The sequence below is a fragment of the Mus caroli genome, chromosome 1 (genome assembly GCF_900094665.2).
Source record: "Mus caroli chromosome 1, CAROLI_EIJ_v1.1, whole genome shotgun sequence".
Taxonomy (NCBI): Eukaryota; Metazoa; Chordata; class Mammalia; order Rodentia; family Muridae; genus Mus; species Mus caroli.
The window spans coordinates 20479066-20492207 of NC_034570.1; the positions used below are offsets into that span (position 1 = coordinate 20479066).

A 13142-nucleotide genomic window follows, 5' to 3' on the forward strand; every position below is an offset into this window, starting at 1 on the left:
AACAAAAACAACAACAACAACAATAACAACAACAACAACAACAAAACAGAATTTAAAAAAAAAAAAAAAAACGAAAGAAAAATGATCCATACTGATGTTTTGGGACATCCTGGCAAACCCAAACTTCTAGTCCCAAATATTTTGGTAAGCAATTTCTGCATAACTGCCATGTAATATTGACTTTATAGAACTAAAGAATTTCAGACTAAGAATATTTAAGGGTGTATTTTAGGTCAGCACCTTTTTAGAGGAAATAGTAATCTCATGTATTGAATTTATAAATTTTTAAACTTGCTGAATTTATATTTTAAAAACTACAACTGATAGAATTTTTCCAAAAACATCAAGGTTTTACAAATTGGGGAGTGGCTTTCTACAGTCTTCATTCATAGCTATAGGTTTCCGAGATGGAACCTCGAACTTTGGAAACACACAAAGAGACATGTGTGTACATGTCTGCATACATATGTAAGACAGGGATGGGGTTGTAAAAAATAAAAAAGGAAGAAGGGAGAGTCAGAGAAAAGGAACGATTTATCAAATATTCCTCCTCACCAAAAAATATCTCCTAAGTTCAATAGACTATATAATTATATCATAATTAGCATTTCATTTATTGAAAAATCTTCATGTTATTCTCCGTTTTGCATAACGATACCCCTTCTATGTTTAAAATCTAATGAAAATATACTTTAAACACCTTGACACTGAGCACATTCCGGCACGGGACGGGGTTCTGCCTGAGTTGTGTGGCTAAGGCTCCAGCTCAGGGGTGCATTTGAAGATTGAAGCACCATGGTGTGGTCTCTTTCTTCCATCCTGTATGTCAGAGTCCCCCAAGGTCACCAGGAGAACAAACTGATCTACATAAGTTCCAAACACAGACCACACAGATCAGGCTTAGCTGGAAGCCAATCCAATGAAGCTTTCTGGGACACATGAGGACACACCTCCAATCTTCTCTCCATTACCTTCAAGATGCCCCAGTACAGGGGAACGCCAGGCCAGGGCCAAGAAGTGGGAGTGGGTGGGTAGGGGAGCAGGGCGGGGGTGGGGGAGGGTATAGGGAACTTTCGGGATAGCATTTGAAATGTAAATAAAGAAAATATCTAGTTAAAAAACAAAACAAAACAACAAAAAGAAAAAACAAAGATACACTCTCCAAAGCCCTGGCGGTTGTTCAATTCCCTCTTGGCCTTCGTTGAACAGACATCTGAGGAAGCGAGAGACATCACCGTGAGAGAGGGCACTGGGAACTGCTTGTGCAGTTGGCTCATCTTGGGTTCTTTACTTTCAAACCAGAGACAACCACATCAATTATCCATTTCCTTTTGCCAGTGAGTATGCAGATCAGATATTTAAGGTCTCAGATAAGTTCGTTGATGCTTATATTATGAAGAACTCCAGTAGAACTCATTTTCTGGGAAACATGCAGCAAACTTAATCCCCTAAACCATTCCCCTGCATCATCTTCTGTTGAGTAGCCTAGTGTTTCCTTCCACTTGTCATTTTGACTCAAGACAGAAGGGGAGATGATGATATGACTAAGATGATAGTCACAGGTTTCTGACAAACCCCATTTACATGGTACATTATTCCGAAGGGCGTTTAAGTAGGACATACAGAAGCACTATACAAACCTATTATTACACTGAGAAATCATTAGGCTCAAAGGAGTAATAATGGTATGCTGTTAAAACTCTGAATACATTTTAGTGTCGGTATTGAAAAAGAAAACTTTATAAATATGTAAATTTCTGTTCAACAAATCCAAAATAAAATGCACTAAAAAACTGATATGTAGACAAAAGTTTATTTACACCATACAACATTTTAAATATTTTATACACAGCTGCAGCAGAGAAAGCTACTCAGAGCCTTCTAGAGAAAACTGCAATAATAAAGATGTGAAATATATTATTCATATAAAAGTGAGATTATTACTTTATTGCATTTAAAGCAATGAAGAATGTAGCTCAACAAACATTCATTTAATGACAAAAACTTTGCTTTTATATTATAAAGTAAAAAGTGTAGTAATGGCCAAACAGACTGTTATAAACTTTAAAAACTGCATAAATATATACATTGTGCTTCATGGTGAAGTTTTCTGAAAACTAAACCACATGAAGCTGTTACAACATGAATCGTTGCTTGAGGTTTATCTATAAAGATTACCTTACAAATCCATTCCACGGGTACTTACAACACGGGGTGGTGAGAACTGTACACTTGGCCGTCTCTCTCCACTAGCCTGACCAGTGAGAAATTGCCATAAGAAAACACTGATGTTGGCACAAGAAGGGTCCTGACAGAGGAAAGTCACACTGTCCAGGTGGAAATGTCAGGCTTCCCGAGTCTCAGTGTCAGTGTATTCGACTGTGTCTCTACCTAAGTTCTTTTTGATTGCCTTACACTTCTGTTTGAAAGTCACCCTCTTGCACATCCAGAGGCAAATTCAGACACTTCTCCCATTCGGCAGGCCTCAGCTCCAGAGTATCCTTTGCCTCTGTGTCTAAGACATTGATTGTGGTATAATGTTGGTATTCACTGGGGGGTTTGAAAGTGTCCCATGGATTCTTGTTTGGTGCTGGGTTTTCCTGTTGAGGAAAAAAAAAGAATGGTTTCTTATTTATGATTCATATTACTACTTCCTGGAAACCCCAGGAAGAGAGTATGTAGTTCATAGGAATCAGAGATGATTTAAAATTAAGGGTAGTTGCAAAGGGTAATTTCAATTTAACGTTTCTTTCATGGGACAAAGTGAAGTATACAGTCTCTAAGTCATCGTATAAATTTCAGGAATTGAAAGGTGTGAACAGTACCATGGAGGTCAAAGCAGACGATATGTCCAAATATTATTATGGTTGTTTGTTCCAAGAAAGATAGAGGAGAATTAAGTCATTGATAAGATTAAATGTGGAAAATCTAAAGATTATGGCAGAAATGTTAATAAAGTAACAAATCTGAAAATAGGTCTCAGGACATGCCAAGTAGTCGCTCAAACTAATAGCATTTCACTGGAAAAAAAAAAGAGAAAGAAAGAAAGAAAATAGAAACTATTTTCCCTAATATTTTCCCTTCTTGACAAATTAGCATATTCAAATATTCATACACTGTTACATTTTCTTGCTTTGTATTTTTGTATGCTTACTTTCCATGTGGTTGGGTGGCAGATCCATCATCCTTCCTCTTAAAGATCATACTTGTATGGAAAATGTATCCAGCAATACAAGGGGACATTTTTAACATGTGTATACCCACTGTTCCTTGTAAGCATTAGTGCACATGCCTCCTATCATTTAAGATTCTGGGTTCTCCTAGTGATGTCTGACATCACAGCTGCCATCTTGTAGAACTCAGTAAGTGCACAATCAACTCCCGCAGCAGTGCTACTATGACTTACTAGTGAATGTGATTGATTTTAAAATCAGTGTAATTTACAAAGAACTCCTTAAGTGGGTGGTTTTGAATGGCACAGGATAAGTTGATTATCAGCAAAGAACAAAATGGGAATCTGACTGAAAACTCTTTATACAGACAGAGAAACCCAAGTGCTGAAACAACCACTGGTTAATCTGACGGAGGCCAAATTAAGTAGAGTATTGATTCAAGCTGAATTTATTTATTGTCACAGGAGGAAATGTCAAGTAAGGCTTGTCACTTTTACACTAGTCCATGTTTTAATTTGATATAGACCCTCATGAAAATGTATCATTATTCAGGAAAGACAGTTGAACACAGCTTCAAGGAAATAATTTCCATACTCTCAGTTCCTTCTCCTAGCTCTTTTCCAGTTGGATTAGCCCTCGAATTCATTCTCCAAAGTTACTAAGATTGCTTGAACATTTGTTCTCACTCTTTGTTCAAAGGAAACTCTGTTTAATTAAAAAAATACTCTAGCTGTCATAAATGCCTCCTCCTCCTCCTCAAATCTGGTCTTCAATTCATTATAACCAATTTCTAAGTGGAACACAAAACTGTACTTAGTTTTTATATTGATTTCACCGAGTACTTCAAACCTCATCTCAACTCATATGCAAGAGAGATAGTCTACAGAAATATTTATCATCTACAAAATAAATCCTAAAATCCTGAGTTCATTAGATGTTTTCAGGAATTAGTCTTATTATGAAGAAATCAAAGTAACTAATGATAGGATGCAATGATGAGTAAACTTTTAGGACAGCTGAAGGGGATTTCCCTAGCTATCTATGCTGAAAATGTCATGCCTCGTTCCTCCTTTCTCCTTGTCCTGCTTTCCCTCAATGGACACTCTTTACCAGTTGCTTTTCACTAGCTATTTATATTAGGTTCAGGGGAGGACATGATACATACCATCTGGAAAAGCAGAATGGTCCACTAGGAAATCCAAGGTTAAAAGTTTGATACACACAGGTCCACATACCAGTTCCTTCATGCAATTTGAATGTGGCTTTGAGCAATGTATCCATTCTAGATAACCCCCCAATTTGAATACTTGCCTAACAGATATAAGCTTTGCTTTCTGTGACAAAGAAGTTGATGCCACTGCCAATCAATGTCTCCTTTGTGTACTTGAAAAGAGTTTCTCAGTGCCAATGAGGAATTGAATACATGTTTATTATTTTGTAAGTATATTTATTATGGAAAGTGTGTATAAACGAATGAAACCATTAAGGTTATATACTCTGAGTTTACAGATATTAGTTGTAGAAAGGCATAGTTCTATTAAGCAAGTAATGTATGTTGATGGTAATTACTCTTTCCGTTATCTTCTTGTTTCCCCTTTCTCCTCATCTATTTCAGATCTGTGTTCGAAATGAAAGTAATATAGTAGATCAAACGAAAGTATGGGGATGGCTTCTGTTTGTGGGAAGCACATAAGCTGTTCTTAGAAAAGTAGTCCTAAAGGTCCAGTAGGATTAAGTTCCTCTCTCTCTCTCTCTCTCTCTCTCTGTCCTATTTTGTTCCTTCATCATCATCCTCTCTGTTTCCTTCATTCTCCCAACCTGAATTTCTGGGGGCTGTTTGGAGGAAAGAGATCTTGAGGAAACTGTAAAACCATTCAGGATCAAAGATTTCATCTCTGAGAAATCATCTAAAAAGCACCCATTGCTTTATTGCCTAGAATTCAGTGAATAGACCAGGTGATATTTCAGTCTCCTTTTGAATGCCCTGGCTGTACTGTTCTCTATAATGAGCAACATTAGCAGTGTTGGGCAGGTGGTGTAGAGTAGTTGCCCTCCCCAGAAACAAACAAACAACAAAACAGATTTCCTAAGAAAATGTCTGTCTCTTCCCAATTATGCAAATTTTCATTAGCAATGTATCCCTACAAACGTTGTGACTGAATTAAGAATAATGAACTCATTCGCATGTTTGTTATTAATCAGGGCTGAATAATGGGACTTTTTTCTATTCTCGGATGTTTAGGACAATAGTCAGGCAGCAATAATGACTGTATCTTCTCCACTCCCAAGCTCCCAAATGATAAATATTTACAAATCTCTTCTAGAAAAGGTACAGTACTGCAAAGATGTGGAGTAATTAGCAGACTAGTTTGGTTGTTAGGAAGCTGAGATATAGGCATTTGTGCCATTAACGATTTAATACACAGTTTGTAATTCACACAAGGGGAAATGGTAATCATATTATAGCAGTCACTCAGCTGTAGCTGTTGCATAAGCCTTTCAGACTTGTAAACACAACCCCTATTTAAAAACAAACAAAAAAATGCACACACACAAAACAATGAGGTTTCCATGTTCCTTGGATTCATTTTCGTGTAGCTTTCCTCATTTCCGAAATGAGGAGCTAATGTGTTTAGGCCAAATCTCCGCAATGTCGTTCCCATTTGCTGCTGAAAATTGATGATTTAATATTTGTAGGAGTAGATGAGAATGGATCACTCACAAACCTCAGGGTCTTCTATGTCTAGCGTCATATTAGAAATTGTTTTAGAACAGTTTTTATCTTGCTTTGCCGGGGAAACTAGTTTGATATATGCATTATTTAGATTCCAATTAAGAGATAAAGTGTATACCATTTGAAAAACCTTCATTAAAAACACCATAGACTGAGCTATTATTGCTGTGAAATAAACCCATGGTTACCATTTATCAGTAGCTTACCATGTCCAGCAATGTAAAAGTACTGAGAGAAATGAAGGGAAAATACAAGCATATATGTATGTATCATTCTTTAGCTTTTCATTCACGAATTTCATTAATCAGTTAGTTGACTACTACTAAGACTCATAAGATACATATGCAAGAATCACTAGAAGATGGTCAAATGCCAGGTTACTCATTTATATGGATGTAAAAAACATTATAGGCATAAGTGATATATTGTGTCTTTTGTCTATCTATACACCTTTATCACTTTATGTCTATTATCTTTATATGTCTATCATCAATCTATCTATGTATTTATCTATCATTTATCAATTTATCTGTTTATCATCTATCTATTCATCTCTATCTCTATCTATCCATCATCTATTATATCTATAATCTGTTTATTCATCTATCATCTATCCATGTATCTATATAGTACCTATCATCTATCTATCTATCTACCTATCTATATCATCTGTTTATCCATCTATCATCTATGTATGTATATGTATGTATGTATGTATGTATCTATGTATCATCTACTTACATCCATTTATACATTGATCATTCATCTATTCCAGTCTGGTAAAGAATAACCCCCCCCCCCCAAGGCTTCATTGCCTGGGCAAGAACCACGCCATGTGAGCTGAAGAGCTGGGGGGAGGCGGCAGACTCCGCCTACCTCAGTGTTCTCACCTTTGCTTTTGTAATGTTACCAGAACTGAAACGAGTATACACACCATCCACGACTGTGCTCTGTGCTCCATGTAAGAAGAAGAAGTTGAGCTTTAGCAGCAAAGATCTGCAAAGCCTGCTCCAGCTCAGGCAATTCCAGCCTGTGTTTTCATTTACTTCAAATTAGCACAGTCTACTTACCAGTTGTTGTGAGGCCTTCTCTGGAGCTGTGATTGTGCCATGCACTGAGTTAATTTTATGGAGTCCTTTACTAAGATGGTAGTGGTATGAATGAATGAAAAGGAAATGGTCCACAACCAAGAACCCAAGTTCCTGATATTGGCATACATCCAAACCTCTCATCCCTAAACAAACAAATCTTCTGGAGATAAAATTATGTCATCTGGGTTTGAGTTAAGCTTCATATTGATATCAGCATTATATTTGGTGGCCTTAAAATGGCAGGTATTAGGATAACAATGGGAAAATTTAGCCAACTGTTCAGGGATTTACATTATCTGATTTTTAACTGGAGGATGAGACGATGGCCACATAAAGCCAACCTGGTTTTGAGACATAACTAATCCTACTTAGAGCTTATCAGGGAGAACAACTGAAATTAGAATGAAACACTTTCAAGGTTCAGTCATTCCTAGAAAGTCCTCTGATCACCTTTCCTGAGCTTATTTTGGGGCTTGTTAATGTTCTTGTGTGTGCTAGTTTTTGTTATTGTTCTCTGGGTGTCCTGGAGGAGGAGAGGCACTGCTTGCCTGAGATGTGGCCCAGCTTGGCTTGGGGCATTGTGGATGCAGAATATACTCACCATACTGCTTGTGTTTGGTATGTCCCGAAATCTGTCCAAAGTCTGAAACTTCTGATTTAGTTCCTGAAACAATTCCATGTGCCTCTTCCTTGTGTGCATGACCTTCTGTAAGAGAGAAGAGGGCGGCTCTCATTCCTAATTGGACTCAGATCTTCTTAAAAACTGTCTTAACACTGAGGGAAGCTAAGCCTGGCAGGAGCCTGTAATCCCCAAAGACATCATATATGCAAATGACATGTCCCCAATCTTTTTCTTTCTTTTCTTTTTTCTTTTTTTTTTTTTTTTGATTTCTAGTTCTTTCTGAAAAAGAATGGGCTCTTTCTTTCCACATGAAAGAAAGAGATTACAAAAAAGTAAGCTTTTTCCTTCCTTTTTTCTTCTTGTGGGCACATTAAAAACATAGCCATCCTTCTTGTGTAAGATTTTTCAGCCCTTAAAAAGTTGAGTCTGTTCTGCAAAAATTGTTACAGTAATTTAAAAATGTTAAAAATTTGGACTTTGTAAAGCACTTGGGTCCTTGATGTTTGCCATGGGAGACATTGCTTCCTTATGTCTTCCTTCTATAAACAGTACAGTGTAGCTCAGGGCACTAAAGGGGGAGCATAATCTCAGGCCCTGCCTGTAATGCTGATTCAGAGCTCTAAAGTGCCTGAAAGATGTGTGGCATCTAAAACCTTGCTCTCTCCCTGAGAATAATGGCTGAGTTTTGCAGAAAGGAAATCTGGCCCATAGGTCTTCAGATACTTGTTGTTTACTGGATGATGCAAAACGTTAGCAGTCACAGTTTGGAGCATGCATTGTGTGGCCGATGAGCCATTAACATCACAAGTACAAGTATATTAATCCCTGTCTTCCCTACTTACATGTCTTTCTATCAACTGCATTATAACCCAACAAATGGGCTTGTAAGTAAAAATGATCTTGGGCATTTGGGACTGATTTTTTTTTTTTCTATTACAAAACATTTAAAAGACCATAGTAGAAAAAGAGCCAGAGAACAAACTCTCGGTATCTGCAAGTGCTGTTCCATAATGTTGACTTTCAAAAGTTATGAATCAGCATTTTGGTGATTCTCCAGGACTCCGCCCCAAATCTCACAGTATTTGGAACCTACACATCTAAACGCCATTTGCTCTTGAGATTTGCATGAGGTGGTTAGATCTAGGTATGGGCTCTGATTTGAACTTTTCCTTAAACAATTGCTGTCTTTATTAGCAAGAATTTTCAGATGTAAGGATCTGTTGGCGATACATAGTTTTCTTCTAAAGACTTACAGAGAGGACAAACAGGGGGAAGGACAAATGGAAAGTTAGACTGAATCCTATAACATGTCACAAAAGCCTGTCTGCTTCTCTGCATACTTTAATTTACCTAAGTTAATGAATAGTATCTAGGTAATTCATGGTTATGCTAATGTCTTTTGTTTTTTGTCCCAGCCTACATCCCTGTGAGAGAATCCTGCCATTTTAAGTCAATCAGTAACCAATTTCCATCTCCCCAGTGGAGCTGTAGGACTTGGCTGTTGAAGAATCAGGTGGTTGAGGATGAGAACGGGCAGCATGACTCATGATAAAACATGAAACATAGCAAGCAATTAACTTCCCATCAGTCTTGAAGAGAGTACATGAAGCAGGTTTGCAGGGAGTTAGAGAGAAACACCAGGCAAACGGAATTTGACTGGGGATGGCTGATGGAGATTTATGAGCGTGAAGACTTGAATAGGCAACTCAGTGGAGGGACTTTGAGGACCAAGGAGTTGGCAAAACAACTCAGTACATCCTGTGCTTCGGAGACACGTAGTTCTATGCGGTACCAGGTCCTAGGACACTCATTAAATTCCGGTCTTGTGACACGTGGAACACTTAAAAAAAGCAACCACATTTTTGTAGTAACGAACATTGCTACACAGCCGTTTCCTTTTATGTTGGAGTGATGTCAAACCAGCATCATCTCACTACACACATTTCTTTGTATTATTCAGTGCACACACATAAACATCACACACAGTGCTAAGTGCTAGAGTAACAAGAGAGGGGAAAGTATGGCTGAATTACTGCCTCTGAGTCATTCAAGGTCTAATGGAGAACGCCAGAATTAGTTGCATTGTGATTGGAATAAATGGAAATTTTTAGCTGTGCTGAAAACCTCGAGGACACTAAGAGGGGATGCAAATAAGCTAAGAGAAATGCAAATAAGAGAACCTCCAAATGTTCAGGTCAAAAATTATTAATTATGATTCTAACCATATAGTCTCTCTCTCTCTCTCTCTCTCTCTCTCTCTCTGTCTGAGGATTCTGATTTTTAGCTCAATTTTCAAATATGCTCTTCCATCTCTTTGTAATGAAACCATCCCTCATCAAAGACAAGAAACAAATTCTCACCAAGTTTGCTGATGCCAAGGGCACAGCCCCTCTGCTTTGCGGCAGGCATTTGGTGATTATGGTTCTCAGGCCACTTCACTTATCCTTTACTTTGTAAGCTGATTTTTGACTGTGCTTTGAGTGAGCCCTCTTGTCCCCTGTTGCTGGGAGTGTCAATCAAATTTGCTACTGTTACCTGGCCAAGAGATAAATTCGTTCATGTCTTTCCAACAGGAATATGTGTGTGTGTGTGTGTGTCTTATTCAAAATCTTATCATGATTCTTGCGGTCAAATACCTCTGTCATATAAAGAATGTTTGAAAAGAGTATGTCAAATGAATCATTGGGAAACGTGATACATGAACTGATTGGAAATTTTATGGATATAGTCTGTTTGAAAGAGCAGTACTTGATTCAGAATTTGATGGATTTTATTTTTAAAAATTAGATTGGTTGAACATACTAAAAAATACAATGGATAATATAAAGTTATGGTGGCTGCCAATGTTATATAACCAGAGATCATTTAGAACTATTTCATAGTTCTGTGAAAGGTATTCTAATAATAAAGCTAAAATATCCTGCAATAAATATGGAGGGAAATGAAAATTTGGATGCTGAAATATAGAGCCCTTCCTACTTGCAAACATTAGTTGAAAATATATTCTCTTGCCAGATAATAATTTTGAATTGAAATGGCCACTGTGGCACTGCCAGAAATCACCATAGCAATAATAGCCTGCATTCTGGAAGGGGTATCAATTACCGCTGCAACAAACAGCTCGCATCTCTGACACAGGCTGTTTGGTTTTCCCCTTATAATTCCTTCTTCTTTCATAGATAGTCTCAAGTACATCTTTGTACCTTTGTAGAGAATTTGATGACTATTCTTGGATGTTTATTAACTTAAAGATTTACTTACTTTCTTTCTTCTGTGACCTGAATATCCAGTTTCCCAAAGAAATCAATGTCTATAGACACTCCATTTATACCTCAGTGTTCTAAAATCTAATAATGATGATTAAAAACTCTAACATATATTTTCTGTGTAAAAACACAAAGTTATAGTTTGTTTGGCAATATGTAAATAATTCAGTTACTTTCATCATATTTCATTGCAAATATTGTAGGAGTGTCCTGCAATAATAAATCAGTATATAGTAATCTCCCTTTCTCCTCAAATTAATATTATTAAACATTGTTTTGAAGGATGAATGAGTCTCTGTCCTGAGATGACCACCAGGCTGACCACGTGGATTTATGCTCTCCCAAGCAGCTTAATGTCTTTATTTCTTCTTCATTTTTATTGAAAGCAATAACAGCAGCAATAACAAAGACACAGCAATCAAGCCTCTTAAAATTCTTTTCTTTCAATGTATATACTTTTGTAATTAAAAAGATGGCATCTTTGGGACCCATCCATCACTGATATTACAGAAAGAGTGATGTGTTAAAGTACATTCGTTATAATTTGGATGTTTTTTAAAAATGAAACTAAAAAGGAGCCCGATGTTTTAAGTACCTACTGCTTCCTAAGATGTCTTCAAAGCCCTTGGAATTCTTGGAGCATGCCAAGTCTGATAGTTCCTCACACAGACACAGTCTATAAATTCAACTTCAACTCTGGTCTCCCTGTAGCTACAGCTGCAGCAATGAGGATAACCTTAAGGGGTTACCATGAAGATTTCACCAAGGATGTAAAGCACTTATATCTGGTCCACCACACAGACAAGCACCACTTAAGAGGGGGCAGCCATTGCTGTTTTGCTGATGCCTCACAGTAACCCTGGGAATAGCCATTATCTCCACTTCCTTGATCAGGAGGCTGAAGCTGAAGGAGGCAGTTTGCTCTTGCAAGTGGTAAGCGAGCTGAGTCTCCACATCAGCTCAGCATCCTCTCTTGGATGTGTATCTGAGAGATTCAGGGAGCATCCTGGTATGGACAGCTCAGAGTTTTAAATTCTGTTCTGTGCAGATGGGAGAAAAGTAAAAACTAGGGAGTGGTTATGCACTGTCTGTAGTAGGCTGCTGTCTGGATAGTGAGTTCCTATAACTATGCAGTACCGAAATGATATTTCTAATACCGGTGCTCATGTTTTGTCTCAGGATACCTCATAGACAGGGATCTCTTCATCTGTGAGTCCTTGACAGCTAGCATGCTCTCCAGTAGCTAGTAGCTGCTTATTGAATGTTAACTGAATAAAAAAAAATGAATAGAGAGCATAGGCATATCTTCTCCTTCCATTAAGAACATTTCTCCATTTGAAGAGACATTTACTTTAAAATTTTTAGAATTATTTTTAAGTTGTGTGTATATATGTGTGACTGTGTAAGGGCTTATGCATATGAGTTCAGGTGTCTACTGAGGCTGGAGGCATTAGATCCCCACTGGACCTGAAGTTACAGGATGGTTGTGAGCTATGCATACTGAGCCATTTCTTTAGCCCCAAGGAGCATCTGTGCTAATGACTCTAGCTAGAAGCCCGGCCTTCTTTTTTCTCATCCTGTTCTGCATTCCCACCCCCTCCATAAGTGGTTTTGAGGAACTGAGAGTAGATTTGCAGTAAACTGGTGATTTTCACCTTCAAATTTAGAAGTGTGAATCGCAGAGTTGTATTTGAACTATAGAGGAAAAGTCTGAATCCTAAAGAGAAGATGTACTAGTGTGAATGGATTCTTCGAACAGACAGAAATTGTTAGGGGATGTCAGAAACTCTTTCTTAATTCAACTTAAAGGGCCAGGAGGAGCCGTGCTCACCTGAATCAGAACAAATTCGGTGAATCACCATCTCCAGCCTTAGAGTTTTATAGACCAAGACTGACATTGTCCATACCTCCTTGAATAAACCACCTGATGTTTTTGTTCATTATTGCCATGCAATTCATTCTTCTCTCTACAGTGGCCTTTTGAAATGTGACATTGCTATCATAGTGATAAAAAGAGAAGATGAACACTGAAGGAGCTAAGCCTAATTCTGAAAGCCATATTGTGAGGGGCTGACGAGCTTCAAATCCTTACCAGACTGTTAATAACCTGCATCCCCAGAGTCATGCCTGTTACCACAGAATCTGTGCTCCAAATGTACCTTGGTTTTCAAATAAAGTGTGCACAGGTGGAAGAAAACTAAATGAGTGATACATTTCATTAGTGCCAATCAAGAGTAGATTTTGTCATAAATTTAT

At 37.7% G+C, this 13142-nt stretch overlaps 1 protein-coding gene across 4 annotated transcripts in view; it reads right to left on the bottom strand.

Moving 5' to 3' along the window:
- Positions 1 to 1794: 1794 nt before the first annotated feature.
- Positions 1795 to 13142, bottom strand: part of Adgrb3 (adhesion G protein-coupled receptor B3) — a 724234-nt gene continuing 712886 nt past the window's right edge. Inside the window, exons 30-31 of one of the 4 annotated variants that reach the window (XM_021163961.2) lie at positions 7600 to 7704; positions 1795 to 2600 (exon numbers count right to left, since the gene is read on the bottom strand). In XM_021163961.2, coding sequence (XP_021019620.1) covers positions 2412 to 2600; positions 7600 to 7704 — 294 coding nt within the window. In that variant the 3' untranslated portion in view covers positions 1795 to 2411. The remainder of the gene's footprint in view (positions 2601 to 7599; positions 7705 to 13142) is intronic. The other 3 variants (XM_029468423.1, XM_029468466.1, XM_029468446.1) reach the window with 3 other exon arrangements.